We start from the raw sequence: 18100 nt of genomic DNA, 5'->3' as shown, positions 1-18100 counted from the left end.
TTTAGGAGTACAGGGAATGTTTGGCCAGGGTAGAAGCAAAAAGAACCTGAGTCTGCTCTCACTTCTTTCTCACTACTCTCTCTCTTCCCTTGAAAAGAAAGAATATGAAAGGAGCCTTGAAACTGCCTAACAGATGTGAGGGAATACCCAAGCAAAGGAACACTAGAGCCAAGGCCCAGAAGCTGGAGAACACAGGTCACGAAGAGATAATTTCCAGCAATGGGCCCGATCCAGCGCCACAAGGGAGAAACATGTCTCTCAGTGAGGAGATCAGTTATCGTGAGTGGAAAAACAAGGAACTGGGGGAATCGTTCCAAAATCAGTTCAAAGTGAAAATGGGAACTAGGGATTTTAGAAACAAAAAAAGAGAAAAGGGGCAGGTGAGAAGAAAAACAAGTTCAAACAAACAAAGTGATGCCAGCAGTCTTGTGAGGAGGATACGTGCAATTTGTCAATCTTGCATTGTCTCAAGCACATTCAACTTGTGCTTGGTTTCAGTAGCTAATAAACCACAGTTAAGATATTGTTGTGTTACCTACTCAAGGATATCCAATCTCAGAAAAGTTACAGATTTACTTGGTCATCAGGTGTTCCTAACACATTCCATTTGGTTTTGCTTTGAGACATTATCTTATTCCTGTAAACAAAACTGAGGTCTGCTTAATATCCTTCAGGGAGTTAAGCACAAAGGGTAAACTTCTGAAACTAGATTAAAAGAAAACCAGTTCAATTAGTGAATTAAAATTTTCAGAGCTGCTTAAATGAAATTTTACATTTTAAAAATTTAATTATTATTATTACTTTCTATCTTAGGTACCTCTTTTTATTATGCAAGCTCTTTATAGGGAATACACATGAAGTGACAAATTACAGATAACATTCGAGAGTACAATTTAGCAAAGATGTTCACATAAATAATGCATCATTTTATTCTTGAGCTTATTTAGTATCATATTTAAGATTAATGAGATTGTTACTTGGGTTTATAATTATATATATATATATACACAAAAATATATGAATGAAACGCACCCAAGTTTTGTAAATAATCATAAAATTTGACAGAATTATTATTATTTTTTTAAGGAGGTTCAAGGGATTGAACCCAAGACCTCAGACATGTGAAGCAGGCACTCAACACTGAGCTACACTGCTCCCAGTGAAGAAATTTTAGTAACCACGTTTTGCTTACTAAATGTGGTACTAGAACCACATTTGCTGGTGGTCCTAGAAAAGTCAACTAGTGAGTAGCCACTGACATTAAAAGGACATCCTTAAGCTTCTCTCTCTTACCTCTCACAGACAGCATGGATGGATTTTTGTGAGCCAGATTAGAATAATCCAAGATTCAGTTAAATCAGCAGTCCTTTCCTTAATTCTTTTGAAAACCAGCTACCACCTGCTACTCCTACATTCCCATTACCCCATGGCTCCCCTCCACCCCCCCATCCCCCCATCTTGTTGACCTGGAAAAAAAGACAGGCTTTACTCAGCATGGGGAAGGGGAACTTTTTAAAACCACCAAGGGCTGAGCACCTATGTTCTAGGTCCTGCTCCTCTGACAAGTTTCTAACCTCTGATTTTCACTGTGTGCAGAACAGAATTTCCTTTAAGAACAAGCCATTAGCATCATCTCTCCTAAATGGGAGAAGAGTAAAGTGCAAGTGAAATCTTGTGCTCTATTCATGGAAAATGTATCCTACCTCCCTATACTATAGGTACACCACTAACCCCTGCCTGATTATTCATTCAAAACTAAGTAAATGAATAATTATTCCTTGGCTTCATTCATCCATCCGTTCATTTATTCATCAAGTATTTACCGAGCCATACTACATAGGTAAGGAACTGTGCTGGGCTGAAGGTTACCTCTTTGACCTTGGGCCCTTCCACTTTTCTCCTAGGTCTGCTACTCTTACTATACCCGCTTCTTACTGTTTCTCAAAAATACCAATTACGTGCCTGTGTCAGGGCTCTTATTATACCTTCTGCCTAGAATTTTTCTTCAAGATATCCTCATGGACCACTTCATTTCATTCAGATTTCTACTGAGAGAGGCTGGCTTTGGTCTCCTCACAAAAACAACACTCTTAGTCCCCTTATCCTCCAATATTTTTCTTCATAGCACTGTCATCACCTGACATTTCACGTCTATTTATAGCTACTGTCTGCTGCCCTCTGCACATTAGAACATAAGCTCACACTCACAGGGGCTTTGCCTACTTTGCTCAGGGATGCCGCCCCAGCACACAGAACAGTGCTTGGTGCAGAGAAGGTGCTGACATATCTGCTGAGTTTACTGTTGAATGAGCTAAAATGGGAAGTCATTCAGAGCAGAAGAATGACACAATCAGAGCTGAGCCTTAAGCAAACAAACCTGTCAGCAGCACAAGGATCATCCCCCAAAGGGTCTATAAATTCTCAACACGTTACTGAAGCTAAAGAAATCCTGGGTTAGATAAAAGGCAATGAGGATTGTGGTTTATTAAGCATCTAACATGCAGACACCTCATAAACAATTCAGTTACAGCTCTTGCTCTCATGGGGCTATAATTCTATAACTAACTAACTAATTACTCTTGTACAAGTACAAGTAAAAGGACAAACCAAAGTTCTGTGACTAGAGTTTCAACCCTGTATGAATAGATGCTGGTATGCCATCTTTACCCAAAGGGAACAAAAGAAGAGATAAGAAATGGTTTAGAAGGAAAGGAGTATTAATTTTAGACATAAAAAGTAAGAGGACCAACAGGACAGATGGAAATGCAGGTCTAGTATTTGGGAACAAAATAAAGGGTAGAAATATAGATTTGAAAATCATTTGTAGGGAAGCGGACTTGGACCAGTGGTTAGGGTGTCCATCTACCACATGGGAAGTCCGTGGTTCAAACCCCGGGCCTCCTTGACCCGTGTGGATCTGGCCCAAGCGCAGTGCTGATGCGCGCAAGGAGTGCCGTGCCACGCAGGGGTGTCTCCTGTGTAGGGGAGCCCCATGCACACAGAGTGTGCCCTGTAAGGAGAGCCGCCCAGTGCAAAGAAAGTTCAGCCTGCCCAGGAATGGCACTGCACACACGGAGAGCTGACACATCAAGATGACGTAACAAAAAGAAACACAGATTCCCGTGCTGCTGACAACAACAGAAGCGGACAAAAGAAAACACACAGCAAATGGACAGAGAGAACAGAAAACCAGGGTGGGGGTGAGGGGAAGGGGAGAGAAATAAATAAAAAATAAATCTTAAAAAAAAAAAAAAAAAAAAGAAAACCATTTGTAGAATATGCCACCAGACCTTTTCTTGGAAGACATGTTGGCATAGCATGTTTTGCTGGTCCTTGGGATACCTGTCAAGGTTCCCCAACATTTAGATTTTATAAACCAGCATAAGAAAAATAAGTTTACAACCTGTACACAGCACTTAAATACGCCTCTCCTAGAAGTCAATTCCTTGTAATTGACCCCTTGAAGTGCAGTAAAAGGGCTAAGCTAATAAATTATGGCTGTTAAAACCAGAGGTGGCATACTACAAAAACTAAAGAATAGGAAAGATTACTCCTCAGTATCAAATGTTTCTGATCAGTGGGTTTAGGTATAGAGAAAATTCTGTTTTTAGAGTCTCTGGAGTCACAGAACACTACAAGCAAACCTCACCTGCCTACCTCATAGTGAGTCTTCTTGAACTTTTCTATTGAGTTTATTTTTTGAAAAGCATGTTTATATTCTGATCAGATATTCAGCACAGTCTGCCCAGGCGTATGACTATTTGGGGGCATATTTGACCTACCAATCCTCTAGCTATGCCTGCCAAAAGCCCAAACTCTGACCCTTACCTTCACGACCTGAACACAGACGGTCAGGTCCACTGGAACACAGGAGCCATCACTGAGACAGAAAGGGAGCACCGTGTCTTTAGTTAGTAACTTGGAAGCATTCAGTTTCAAGCTCTAACGGAGCTAGGAGACTTTAAAGATGAGATGCAAAATTTAACAGTAACTTCTTCTATATCAGTTATTTAGTCACCAACCAGTACAGTCCCATGATGATCTGCAGTGAGCTGGAAAAAGAAAGCTCTTCACTTGTGGTTCACCTTTACTCTTTAACAAGAGATGTTTCCAATTCCTAGATACTGTGTTGAAACTACAGAAGTATAGGCAGGAGCATACTTTTAAAGTCTTAAAATTTACAAGGGCCCTATCAGTATATAACAGAAGTCAGCAAACTATGGCTAGCTCATTTGGCCTATGCCTGTTTTTGTAAATAAAATTTATTGGAACACAGTCATACCCATTTGTTTACATATTCTCTAAAGCTGCTGTTGTACTACAATAGCAGAGTGGAATAGCTGCAACTGAAACTATATGACCCACAAATCCTAAAATATTTACTATCCGGCCCTTTACAAAAAAATGTTTGCCAACCTCTGGTACATATGCTCGGTTCACCCCCTTTTTTCCTCAGTAGGAATAAAGTACTGATGTGATTGGCTCTTTGGGTGGAAAAGGTCTTCTGAAGCTTACCACAGGAAAGAGGCAGCGGGAGTGCCAACACTCAACAAATTAAGTCGGAAGGAGGATGACATGGCTATAATTCAGGAGGGCTACGAACACACCCCTAGAAAAACAATGTGATCTCATTTTCCATCACCCAGCCTATAAGCCAAACCAGGTGTGGCCAAAGGGCAAATAATGGAGCCTTATGTACAAAATCAGTCAGACTGCACAAGCCTCAGGGAGAGCCACTGTGAATGCTGCTCGGCTGGTCCCCAATTTTCCAGGGTGTATCTCCAACTGTCTTTCCCCACCCACATGCCAGGCAGCATCAAGCTCTCTATTCATCTAACTGGTATCCAAATCTAACATCTTCCTATACCACAACTTGAATGAGAAAGGGATCAAAATAGACTTTTTGATGAATATGAATTCTTATCCCACGTGTTCTGCTCCTCAAGGAGCCTATCCTTCTCAGCTCTAACTGTTCAATAAAAAGAAATAAGGCTGAAAATAAACACAACTACCTGAAAAAACTCAGGGAAACCCTGGGAATAAGCAATACTCTTAAGCACAAGTGTTCCAATACAATGTAATTTCAAAGTCAAAAAGTCAAGAATTCATGACTAGAAGACTAGCAGAAAAGGGTTGCATCTTTCTTCTCTTCTGGAACAGGATGGCAGAGTTGATCTGAACACCACCTCACTGTCCTCTGTGCTCAAAGATGACACTAATGATGGTGTCTGTTCCCTACTCTGCTTTGTACCATCAACAAGGCAGTTGAGTAACATAACAGAGGACATACATGTGTCTCTTCTACCAATAAACAGCTGGGTTGGCTCCCACATAATACAGCTTAGTGCCTCAGGCAAATCCCTTAATATCTCTAAGCCTCAGGGATTTTTTTTCATGTGAAAATGAATGGCTTTGACAGAGGATCTCCATAGCTCCTTTTAATATGATTATGCTAGCTCTATAATTATACCTGTGTAACTCACTGTACTACACATAGCATAAAAATGGCATGTATCAGCAAGTCCTTATTCATTTCCTTATATCCTCCTCCACCTATTCTTTCATCACAAATTCAGTGGTGACAACAAACTGGGCAAGATTCCAGACTCAAATGTGTAACATGTGACACCAGTTTCCTGAAAATTGTGTACCTGGATTTAGTGGGTCAAAAGGAAATATTCTAACATTGTGCCTTTCACCTATGGAAAAGACATTTCCTTCTGGAAGTGAAATTCTCAGATTCAGGTTCCAAGCCTCAGTAGGGGCTTTGGGAAAATGCTGAGAAGACTGTAGTCAACAGTTCTTTCTGGAACCATTTATCAGTGGCTGCAATACAAAATGTTTACGAATGTATGTGTGTGTGTAGAGGGTTTCTGTCTCATCTCTGTTTATACGTCAGCTACTATGTAGATGTGGCAATCCCATTCTGCTCTCATAAATATGGAAACAGAAGGGAGTATGTGAGGTAAAGGAGGAATAGAAAATATTAATATGGTGGCTCCAGATCTCATGAGTAAAAAGTTATGGAGAACGGGCACTGAATCTGGGGAGTCTGCCCCACCACCACAAGGCTGGGCCCAGACGATCCTGACAGGAAAAGAGCTGCCTGAGCCTTGGGCTCCCAGTAATCCAGAGGAAAACAGGAAATCTACTGATGGAAGAGGAATGAGAGCCTCCACAGATGTATACCTCTCTATCCAGACCAAGCCTTATGCCGCAGGTTACCAAGAAGTCTTGTACTACTATCTTCCTAATCTTTAAGATATAGTCATTTGCCAAGGAAAAGGACCATGGGCTTTTACTTAAAGGAGAATAATATTTAATGGAATTCATAACCCAAGGACCAAAGATAGGTTTCTGGGAAATTGCCCTCAAAATCGAAGGAAAAATTCTGTATACATGTAAGTTTCTGGAGAGATGGTTTTATAGCTTTCAGATTTTCAAGGAGGTTCAAGTCACCATAAAGGCAAAATGTGATTTTTTTTTTAATCCAATATACTATTCTTTTCTGTCATGTCTCTGCTTAACTACCTAACAGACTCCCAAGGAATTTAAGTTCAAATATTTCCAAAAAAGAAAATTATGGCTAGGTTCAAGAGTTGGCAGTGAATTTTGAGAATATGGTGAAACCTGTTAACACCCACTTTCATACTCTCCCTAAAACTCAGGAAGACAGAAAGTTGACATGTTGTTAAGTATGAGTACAGCTGACCAGAAGTAGATTAATTCACATAGTGGCCGCGAAAATCTGTTCAGTCACTGTGTATGATAGAAGAGGCAGCAGGAGAGAATGAAAGGACACCTGACCTGGAAAATGGAAACTTGAGGTTTAGTCTCAACTCTTGACTAATTTATTCAGTGACCTTGGACAAATCCTTTCCCCTTTTAGGTTTATATCCTCACCTGTAAAATGTGGGCTAATGAAGTAGAGCAGTGGTTGGCAGACTCTTAGAGAAATGAAAATTTAGTTCTGATAAAATCAACCCAAAAAATTCATCATAAGCTGAAACAAATTCAAAATGGCAGGTTGAGCACATTTGTTTATCTCCTCTCCCTCTGCAAATCCCATTAACTTATTATTAATAAATATCTCCTACTTATGAAGATTTATTACGTGAATGTTTTTAAGGGTAATAACTAATGGAATCCTTAACAGATGGATACTAACATGATTCCCATTTTAAAGATGAAGAATCATTCAAGAGTGCTGAAGGACTTGCCGAAGACTGGCTCCAGAGTGTGCGTTATATGGCCTTTCAGATTTACAATCAATAGCAAAGATACAGGCTCATGAGGGAAAACAAAAAACAAAAAACAGAGAAGATAGCAGATTAGAACTGTCAACAAAATGTTAGAAGATGAAAAGCAGACAGACAAGTGAGTAGTAACTGACTTAGATGAGTAGTGTAGAAGGGAAGCCAATTCCCAGTGCAGAACCCCCTCTAAAACACAACTGTTGATGGCACTTGTTTTCTCTGAAGGCGAGACCGTTAGGAGGGGATGAAAACAGGCAGTACAGGTCCCCTCCCCCAAGTCAGCAACTTCCCCTTTACCACCCTGGCAGAACACTGCAGTAGATGGGATGAAGAGAAACTCTGGACTTTGGTAGAGGGCACTGTTGAAGACAAGAAGTGGCATGATTCTGCCGGGGATTAAGTGAAAGTTTGCATACTGAAGTGAAATGCCCCAGTCTGCTACCACAAGGCTCCAAGAATGCAAGAGCCAGGCTTATACCACCTAGGGAAAAGCCTGGAGAAAGATCTATGGATTCTGACCATAACCCAACAAAAAGGACAGGTTCAGCACCCTACAGCTGTGGCTCTCAGAATGCAGTCCTCAGATTAGTAGAATCCCTGGGAAATATCAGAAATGTAAATTCCCAGGCCGGTGCCAGACCTACTGAGTCAGAAATTCCCAAGTGGGACTTAAGAAGGAACGCTTTAACAAGGCCACTAGGTGACTCTGATGCTTGATAGAGTTTGAGAACCATTGCTCACTAGTCAATAAGTCCATCATACACCAAACCAACCAGCTTTTCAGTGCCTCTCTACTTATTTGGAAGACAATCTAGAATCACCAGAAATCCCCTCAGTTCCCCTCTGCCACTTGAGAAGATCCTTTTCCCTCTCAGTTCCTTTTACTCCTTTCCTTCAGGAGAGGTTTAGAGCAGTGGAAAACTTGTGCCAAGTATTATGCAAATAATAACAAAAAATTTCCTATTTAATCCTCACACTAATAATTAGAATCAGGAATCATCCCTACTTTCATGCTTGGAAAATGGAGGCTTAGAGAGATTAAGTAACCTGCCCAAGATACAACTAGGCTTTTATTCCAAATTCTTTCATCTGTAAAGCTGTATTCTTAACCACCATACTCTATCACCTCCAGAGGTATGACTCAAATACGTGGAAGAAGAAAAGTTTCCTTAACACTGTAGAAAATAAGAAGAGCAAAAAGATGTTTGCATAGTTTTCTTTTTTCTTTAATTTTCCCTTGGTGAACACGGTTCTTTATTACAATTACTATTATTATTATGTTATTTTAAACTGGGGTCCTCCAAAGATGCTGAGAGCCTTTCAGCCAAAGGGCAACAGGGAGCAACACCTGGAGAGTATGTCCCCACCTGCAGGGCTCCACATGGCTCACCAGCTTGGCCCAGAAGGTACAAGTGCCAAGCACAGGAGAAAGGCTGGCTCTTGAAACCAGAATGCTGGTGGAGAACAGGCGGTTGGAGATCCTCCCCTACTGATGCCAGCATCTCTCTCCCCACCACAAAGCCCACCAGCCTAGTCTCCAGGACCTTTGTGGAGATGGAGGATGGGGTGGGGGCAAAGCAGCTGCCCACCTCAGAAGATTTCCAGACCTAGCTTGTAAAACTCGTTAAGAGACACGGCAGTGATCTAACAATCGGGGCAGGTAACGACTGCTGAGGAGCCTGCGCCTCTACCACAGCACAGCCAACTTGGAGGGCCAAAAAGAAATGTCTATAGCGAGAAGAGAAGATGCTTCTGGGATGCCCACCAGAATGTGCAGAATGCCCACCGTCCCTTCCTCCACAGAGGGGCTGCAAGTCCGTTTTCTCTTGTCTGTGTGACGTCTCCCATTCTGAGGGCCTCGGGTGCTCACCACCGCACCTTTACATCCCAAGGCTGAGGGGTCGTCCGCCACCCTCTCCCTAGCCGGCCCCAACCCTTCTCCTCCCTCCGCTCGGCACCTCTCTCCCTGGTCTCGGTCCCCCACCCGGCTCGACCGCTCTCTCCCCTCTCTCCCCCGCCCCTCCCGGCTTCCCACTCCGCCCCGCTCCTCTCAGCCCTGCGCCGCCCAGCCCGCGCCACCTTGAGCGTCACGTCGCACAGCTTGCCCTGCCGCCGGATCTCCTCCATGACGCCGTAGCCGCGACTGGGCAACTCGGACACCGAGAAGTGCACCAGATCCTCCAGCTCCTCCGCGCCGTCCTCCACCATCTTCCCCGGCCGCCGCGACTGCGCAGGCCTGGCCGGCCGGCTCGAAACTAAGCAGGGCGGGGCGAGGCGGCGCGCCGCTGGCGGCTCTGAGCGCGGGGCCGGAACGGGACGGGCCTGGGCGGCCGCCGTAGCCTCAAACAACCCTGCGCCGGAAGCGCCACCGCTCGGCTTCCTGGTTTATACGCAGCCTTCGTTCTCCCGCTCCTGCTACCCTGGCTTCGCGCCTGCAGCTGCCACAGACTTCCTGAACCAATCGGTGCCATCTCCCGTCCTCCCGATTCTGTCCTGTCCTCACACGCGTCCTCGACCGAGGACTGCGGACTTCATTTCCGCCACCGTCCGGATACTTCCGGAATCGCCCGTTGCCATGGCGACTGTGTACACATCCCGGCAGCCCAGCTTTTGGCGTGCGAGTAGCGTGCTGGGCTTCGGCCGCTGCTGTTGCAGCTATAGCTCTCCAGGAGGGCCGCTGCCTCGCGAGCGGTGAGCCCGGGCCGCGTGCCGCCGGAGTGGGAGGGAAGGGACAGCAGAGGGGGGGCGTGCGCCCGGGAGGCTGGGGCCGAGTGCTGTACGGTCCTGGAGACCCCGGCCTTGATTCGATCGTCTGAAACTACGTCCCAGGACCCTCTTCAGCCTGGCCGCGGCTTGGGTCTTCGGAGCTATCATTCCCTGGCCCCACGAGTGTCCTGCGCCGTGCTTGAGACCCAAGGGGCAGGAGACGAGGGGCCAGAGGTCATCTGGACTCTACCGCACTCGTCAGTTTAGAACTGGAGGGGGCGTCCTGGGTCTCCAGTCCGACCCCTTAGCTTTTCGGAGCGATTCACAGGAAAACGCTCGAGAGAGACAGGACAGGTCCAAAGACCCGCAGCCACTCGACTCCATACAGGGTTCTGGCAAGTTGGGTGAGAGAGAGTTGAGAAAGGCTGGTTCTGCCTAGATCCGAGCCTGAGTTTAGGCCAAGGCAAGGTGCGGTTCGACTCTGGTTCTGGGTTCAGATGCTGCTGTTGGCGCTCCGCAGTAGCTCTGAGGGTTCTTATTAGAGGCCCTGGTCTGGGCAGGAGATTTTGGTGGAACGCTGGAAGACAAGGACTCACCTGGTGGCTCTTGCCCCGCCAGATGCTCCCTCTCCTATTGTTGAACCTTCAGGAGTGCTAGCTGACAATTCTATTCATTCCCACTCCCAAAACAAAGGAGGAAACGGAGACCCTCAGAGAGGAGCTCGGAAATCTCCTGGTAGCCACTCAGAGACTCACTTTGCAGCACCAGGAACCTCAAGGTTATATGTCCACTAGAGAAGGGTGTTCCCCATCATGTCCTGAGGAGGAAGGATACTACTAAAAGGGAGGGTGTGGTGAAGGGTTGAAGGTTTCTTGAAAGTAGAAGCTGGAAACCAAGTGTCTCCTTGGAAGGACTATGGGCCCAGCGATTGGAGGTGGTCTGGGAAGGGAGTGACCTTCTGTGTGCCTTGGGATGATCTGGATGTGAGAATGGATCACTCTCTAGGTAGTGACCGGAGATGGACCCACCCCTGGAGATTCAACCATCCTCTGACTTCCATCCATGATCATCACCACTAACCACCATTTCCTGAGTACCTGCTCTGTGCTGGGCACTGCCCTGGCCATTGTTGGGGGATTCCAAAGAGATAAAAGGCACAGTCCTTGACCTCAAGCTACTTCTAATTTAATTTGGAAGCTGAAAACCCATTCAAATGAAGAGGCGTAAAAATGGTAACAAGCAGTATTTCAGTAAGTGCAAGATGGCATGAGGTCCCCAAATGTTAGGGTGTTAAGAGGCTACTTAGTTGCTGACTGGCAGGCTGAGTGTGGTTAATAGTGAGTGCTTGCTGCAGGTGGGTCTGGCTCCTGGCATGCCCAGAGCCATGGGTGCGCTGTTGGAAGGCCACGTGGGGGTGACTGCATGTGCATGTGCATGTTGGCAGAAGAGGGCAGAGAAGGGCAGGCTTTGCGTGGAAGGGGTGATGCTTGGGACTGGCCTGTGCTGTTCTTGTGCACTTGGTAGATGGTGGCTGCCAGCAGGGAGGCCTGGGCACCTGCTCCCAGAGCTGCACTGCTTCTTCATGGTCCCTGGGTGCCCTGGCCAGCATCTGAATTTGCCTGGGCAGGAGGAATGGCCCTGGGGACTGATGTGGTAAATGGTTTCCAGAGCTTTAGAGATTGAAGGTAAGTGTTTCCTTGAGCCAAAATTCCTCCTTCCACTCCTAACTTCCTAATAGATTAAAGTGAACTAAGTAAACTTGGAGATGAGATTTTCAGCTTAGGATGTATTTTTTTTTTCTTTACTTTATTTCAACTTCAAAAATAAAATAGACAAAAGGCAGCTTAAGAAATTATAGAAAAAACTTTTTTAAGTAATTGCAGCCTTTATTGGCAGGAATACAATTATGAGATTAAGAGACCACAGGAGGGAGGGAGGGGGAGGGGGAAAAAAGAGACCACAGGAGAGAGAGCAGGTGATGTTTCTGGAAGGCAATTACAGAGTACAAGACGGGGGGGGGGGGGTGGGGGGGGGGTGGAATAGTCATGCAGCAAATATTGTAAAAATGCAGTATATGTTTATACATATTTGCACCAGCAAGCATTACTTTTAAAAATCCTGGTACAGGCACATTTATATTATTTAATCCAAAAAACAAACTCAGTTGTTTCTCCAGTGTTCCAAAAGGTAAATAAATGAGCACAGATAGATTAAATGACATGACCAAGGTCTACTTGTTAGTGAAGAAAATAGAAAAGAAAAATCTTGATCATATTCACATCTCATCAAATGAAATCCCATATTCTTTTTTTACCCTTAGCATTCATATAGTATTCTTTGCCTTTGCTACAAAAATATTACAATATTACTGTTAACTATTGTCTATAAATTATATTAGTTGTATTTTTTAGTTTTCCAAAATTTTTCAAGTGTGAATGACCCCCTAGTGGCTAGGAAAAGACATCTGCAAAATCATTACTTAAGGAATGTAAAAAGTGTGCACTTACTCTGCAGTTGGAAAATGTGTAAGTATCATACTTGCTTATTTGAGTTGACATCTGAAGAACTTGTTACAGGGTCAGAGTTTTAGTGTATCTGCATCATTGAAACTATAGACTGAAAGGGTAGAGATACTTAATGTCTCTTGTTGACAGTTAATATTATTATAAGAGGAAATCAAGTTGTCACTACAAGTTGTGTCTGGAATGTGGAAATATATTAATATTTTTAAAATCTTGTACCATCTTTATCAGGTAACAATCATTGAACCTCTCTAAGATAATACATGTAAGATGTTAGCATTTATTTTTAACATAATGTGCTTTGAAAAAAAAAACTAACTCTGATTAAAAAGAGAAATCCCAGTTATACATAGCTTTTTTTTTTTTTACAGTAAAGGTCTTGAAAATTAGTTTTTTAAAAATATTAAACATAGGGGAGCAGGTGTAGCTTAGTGGTTGAGCACCTGATTCCCATGTACAAGGTCCTGGGTTCAATCTCTGGTCCCACTAAAAAGAAAGAAAAAGAAAAGGGGGGAAAAAAGGGTATTAAAACAACATATCAGGGAAGCGGACTTGGCCCAACAGATAGGGCGTCCGCCTACCACATGGGAGGTCCACGGTTCAAACCCCAGACCTCCTTGACCCGTGTGGAGCTGGCCCCTGCGCAGTGCTGATGTGTGCAAGGAGTGCCCTGCCATGCAGGGGTGTCCCCCGCGTAGGGGAGCCCTACACAGAAGGAGTGCGCCCCGTAAGGAGAGCCACCCAGCGCACAAGAAAGTGCAGCCTGCCCAGGAATGGCGCCGCAAACACGGAGAGCTGGCACAACAAGATAACACAACAAAAAGAGACACAGATTCCCGGTGCCACTGATAAAGGATAGAAGCGGTCACAGAAGAACATGCAGCGAATGGACACAGAGAGCAGACAACTTGGGGGGGCGGGGGGGAGGGAAGGGGAGAGAAATAAATACATCTTTAAAAAAACAAACAACAACAAAAAAATCAGTCTATTTGTTAGCTTTGCAGTATTACAAGCAAGTTATTTTTTCCCTTAATATCTGTGTTGATATTGCTCTTTTCCAATTTGAAAATGAAATTGAGTAAGCTCCCTGTGCCTCATATTTCCTTAACTCTTCATAAATTTAGCAAATTCCTTTGCTTGTTGACTTTTTCAAAAGTGTTTCTAGGTGTTATCTTTAGCCTCAACTCTTGTCATTTCAGAGGCAAAAGCCTCGTTTCTTATCCAATTGGCCAAGGGCCAACAGGGCGCTCAAAGAGAAAGTAGGATGCATCACATGTGCTGCCCCTTAGGTCTTTTCTCGATTCAAATTCTATTTTGTGTTTTATGGAGTATTCATTCTAAAGGCTGTCTTTTTTTAGACCATTTTTTTCATACTCACAGATCTGTAAAAGTGAAATTAATTTGACAGCCCAGGTTTAGGATGACCATAAGCTACTGATGATACCGTTAAAATTGTAAAACCAAAATCTAAATATTAGATTGGTCTTAGAAAAATTTATATGTATGTCAAATTCAAAATGTTTCATCTTGGAACAATTTAAAATTGTATCATGTTAATTTACCCAACGAAGATATTCTCATAATTTTTATCTTGCTTTCTAGTATTACTAACCTGTATTTAACACAATTAATTACATATAGATTTTTTACTTAGCTTTCCCTAGAACTCCTGGCATTTTCTTGTAATATTTAATCCTTTGTCATCAGTGTAAACAGGACACCTGAAGAGCTGATAAAGTTTTAAGTTTTCCTTAAAGCAATAACAGTTCAGTTATTACCTCTACTTCATCTTCTTTGTTTCCTCACTCTATGTCAATGTTAGAACCAACATTTATTGTCTAATTCATATTAAATATTTCCACATAGGCACTCACTCCCAGGAGAGAGCCTAGTGTGATTTGACCTATGAGAATTATATTCAATCAATTATGAGATTTCTTAGTGATCATTTGGAGGGATATGGTAAAATTCAGTTTTTAAAAATTATCTAGAATATTTCAGTTGAACAAGATCTTAGAGAACATTGAAGCCGTTACTCAATGCAGCAGTCTCTTTGGTAGCATCTCGGCTAGTTGGCATTTAAGTTTGCTTGACTATTTGTGGTCTTTACAGTCCCTGCCTTGAGACGGTCTTTTCCATTATGGGACAGCTATGAATTTTAGAAAAGCCATTTAACTAGATCTGCCTCCCTTTCATTCTATTTATAAGCTTTCATCCTATATTATAAAACCACATCAAATGTTTATGTTAAGATATTTGGTTATACATGGTAATTATTTGTGGTAGGATAAATGAGGGAAGACAAATATCTATGCGGCTACCTGAAAGAAAATGATGCTTCTCAAACCTACTTATGTTATCATTTTCTCAACTGAGAGGAAAATCATGGACAGTATGTTTGATTATGAGTAGATTAAAAATACTTCTAGATGCTCAGTTTCTGATCTCTTTAGGCTAATGGGGATAGAGGAGGAGCTGCTACACTGAGGTAAGGTATGTTAATAAAGAAAGTAAAAATGTTTTAATGCTTTTCATAGTAAGTAGTTTAGAGGAAAATATAACGAATGAGATAAAGTATAAGTGGTCTCATCTCAGGTGCAGAACATTTCTGGAAACCATATCTAAGTTTAGGCCCCTTAAAGGAGCATCCTTTCTGCTTTGTTTTCTGGTCATTAGTACTTATATTTGGGGACCTTAGTGGAAAATGGCAAAGCAGCCTGTAAAGCAAGAAGTACATGTATTTGTTGAGCAATGAGTGTTCTGTGGATAGCACTGAAATGCTGGGAGTTAAAAAGCAAGGCTGGCTCTAAGCAGATGAGAACAACTGGACTGCACATCTCTCTTTCCTGCTCTTCTTAATGAATGATACCTCCCTAATTGTTGTTTGACAACTACTGAAAATTTCATTGTTCTCTTCTCTTTAGCTAGAATGGGTACTAGGAAAAAAGTTAATGCATTTGTTCGTGTCAAACCCACCGATGACTTTGCTCATGAAATGATCAAATATGGAGATGACAACAAAGTAAGTGCAATGTTTGCCTTCCTGTGCCTGGGCCTCTCTCTGTCCCTCCTCACTACAGTGTGACTGTTTCCAAACAACCTTTATTTAAAAAAAGATTTATTTTCATTTTATTTTATTTTATTTATCTTATTTATCCCCACCCCCTTGAGGCTTGCTTGCTGTCTGCTCTCGGTGTCCATTTGCTGCATGTTCTTCTGCCTGCTTGTCTCCCTTTGTTGTGTCATCTTGCTGCGCCAGCTCTCTGCAGGCCCGGGCTGTCAGCTCTCCGCAGCTCACAGGCTTTCAGCTCTCCGAAGCTCATGGGCGAGCCTGCCTTCACAAGGAGGCCCCGGGATGTGAACCCAGGGCCTCCCATATATGGTAGATGGGAGCCCAATTGATTGAGCCACAGCCACTTCCCCCAAATAACCTTTTAAGAACGAAGATAGAATTGGTGAAAGTTCAGATGGACTCTAGAGTTCATCAAATTCGAACCACTCCTCCTACAATCTTTTGATGAGGAAACTTGTAAACCTCCCATTTCAAATTGTCTTTTTTGGTTAATAAGTTCACCTTTAAACTTACTAACACAGAAAAACTAACACTTCTGCACACTCAAAACTTTCTGGTGATCAGGTCTGCCTTTCCATAATCTCCCAGAAGGGTAAGAATCTCTTAAGTTGATTACTGTTAAACTTACCAAGCAGTAGAAAAAACACTTATTAAGAGATTGGAAGGATTTATCTATCCCATGCCCTCACCACTGTCCTATCAACCCTTCTGAAGCCTGTGACAGGGTTAGGGTGAACTTGGGAGTATTAGATGTTTTCATTCAGCAATCATTTGTGGGCCTACTATGGGCAGCATTGAGATATTCTTTAAAGGAAGAATTCAAGGGCAAACTGCTAAAGCCCCAAAGGTCCTGGCAGTCAGAAAGAGCTCATGTGTGGCCCTATGAGATATGCCCTCTTGGAATATGATATTTGTTTTTGTTTTATTTTGTTTTAGGAGGTACTGGGGATTGAACCCAGGACTTTGTCCATGGGAGGCAGGCACTCAACCACTGAGCTACATCTGCTCCCCAATGAAAGTTGGTTTTTTCATTTGTTTGTTTTGTTTTTAGGAGGTACGGGGGATTGAACCTGGGACTTCGTACATGGGAAGCAGGCACTCAACCACTTGAGCTACATCTGCTCCCCAGGATATGTTTTTTGTTTTTTTTATGATTTATCTTTATTTATGCTCCCCCTTCCCCTTCTGCCCTGCTGGATGTTTTTGTTGTTGTTTTTTTCCTGTCTGTGTTGTCTTCTCTTTTCATTTTCTCTCCTCTAGGATTCACAGGGATTCGATCCTGGAGACCTCTGATGGGGAGAGAGGTTCCCTGTCAATTGTGCCACCTCAGTTTTCTGATTTCTGCTGTGCCTCACCTTGACTCTCCCCTTGTCTCTCTCTCTCACTTTTTTTTTTTGTTATTTTTGTTTTGTTTTGTTTTTCGTTTTTGTTTTTGTTTTCGTTTCTTTCCTTTTGTCTCTCTTTTTGATGCATCATCATCTTACTGCATGACTCACTTGCACGGGGCACTGGCTCACCACACGGGCACCCACACGGGCACTGGCTTGCCGCATGGGCACGCTTTCTCTTCTTTTTCACCAGGGGGCCCCAGGGATTGAACCCAGGTCTTCCCGTATGGTAGGCGGAAGCTCTATCACTTGAGCCACATCTACTTCCCAACCAGGATATGGTTGTTTTTTTTTTTTTTTAAGTATAGATGTGTTTATTTCTCCTTTCATCTTTTTTTTTTTTTTAATTTTTTAATCAGGATATGGTTTTGATGAACACAGAAGCATAGAGTATTTAATGTATAAATGGAGCCAAGCCTCTCTCTCTTGGTTTTAACTTTTCTGCATGTGGCCAGGCTTTGGCTCCTGGATTAGGGCAGCCAGTGTAAGATTTCACTAATAATCTGTTGGCCTCTGAAGTCCCATTAGGAAGAATGGAATCTATCATTGACTTTACCCAATAAGTCCCTAAGCCAGCTGCTACCACAATGACTTGCTCTGGAGAGGCATGCATTTTAAAATCTGCTTACTACATGTAAAGTGAGACCCCCAATTTACTCTAACACTATGAGTAACTGTATTATTCCACACTTTGACCCAAAGCACGTGCTTGGAAGTAGGTGCTCACTGTAATCTGCTGGAGAGGCCTCCTCGCCAGTAACCAGAGATATGGAACTTGAACCTAGGCTTCTCATGCCAAGCCCACTGTTCTCTCCAGCCTAATCCAAGTCCTCCCTGCGCTTATTAAATGGACCTAAATCTTGTTGAACAAAACTTGACCAATGTGTTTGACCCCATATCACAGGTGGGGGAACTGAGTCTGATAGCACTGTGTATATTACGATAAGATGTACTGAAACTAGTCAAGGCTCCAGTCTCCTGATTCTTCCACCATAAGGGATCATGTGGCCTCCTTGCAGGAGCAACCTTCTCCCATCCCAAAGAAGTCATTTGGAATATCAGCCCACAAGTGGGCTCTTTCCAAGAGGGAACTTATTAGAGAACTTCCTAATAAGTCCACTTCCTTTCTTTCCTCCAGGTCAAGTCTCAACTATC

At 43.2% G+C, this 18100-nt stretch overlaps 2 protein-coding genes across 14 annotated transcripts in view; one reads left to right on the top strand and one right to left on the bottom strand.

Annotated features, from left to right (window-relative positions):
• Positions 1-9521, bottom strand: part of KLHL18 (kelch like family member 18) — a 69956-nt gene extending 60435 nt beyond the window's left edge. Inside the window, exons 1-2 of one of the 4 annotated variants that reach the window (XM_071212028.1) lie at positions 9336-9486; positions 3829-3880 (exon numbers count right to left, since the gene is read on the bottom strand). Coding sequence is in view for 2 of the 4 variants with exons in the window: in XM_004449728.3 (XP_004449785.1) it covers positions 9336-9464 (129 nt within the window). In the remaining 2 variants the exon portion in view is untranslated. Of the gene's footprint in view, positions 1-3828; positions 3881-9335 lie in introns of all 4 variants that reach the window. The other 3 variants (XM_071212029.1, XM_004449728.3, XM_004449730.4) reach the window with 3 other exon arrangements.
• The window catches only part of KIF9 (kinesin family member 9), a 115880-nt gene continuing 107177 nt past the window's right edge, over positions 9398-18100 (top strand). For 3 of the 10 annotated variants that reach the window (XM_058288511.2, XM_058288507.2, XM_058288512.2), the window contains exons 1-3: positions 9786-9947; positions 10968-11212; positions 15409-15506. In XM_058288511.2, coding sequence (XP_058144494.1) covers positions 11176-11212; positions 15409-15506 — 135 coding nt within the window. In that variant the 5' untranslated portion in view covers positions 9786-9947; positions 10968-11175. Of the gene's footprint in view, positions 11213-11546; positions 11648-15408; positions 15507-18100 lie in introns of those variants that run through there. The other 7 variants (XM_058288514.1, XM_071212026.1, XM_071212025.1 and 4 more) reach the window with 5 other exon arrangements.

Source organism: Dasypus novemcinctus, chromosome 26 (genome assembly GCF_030445035.2).
Source record: "Dasypus novemcinctus isolate mDasNov1 chromosome 26, mDasNov1.1.hap2, whole genome shotgun sequence".
Taxonomy (NCBI): Eukaryota; Metazoa; Chordata; class Mammalia; order Cingulata; family Dasypodidae; genus Dasypus; species Dasypus novemcinctus.
This window is presented reverse-complemented; position numbering and strand designations above follow the sequence as displayed.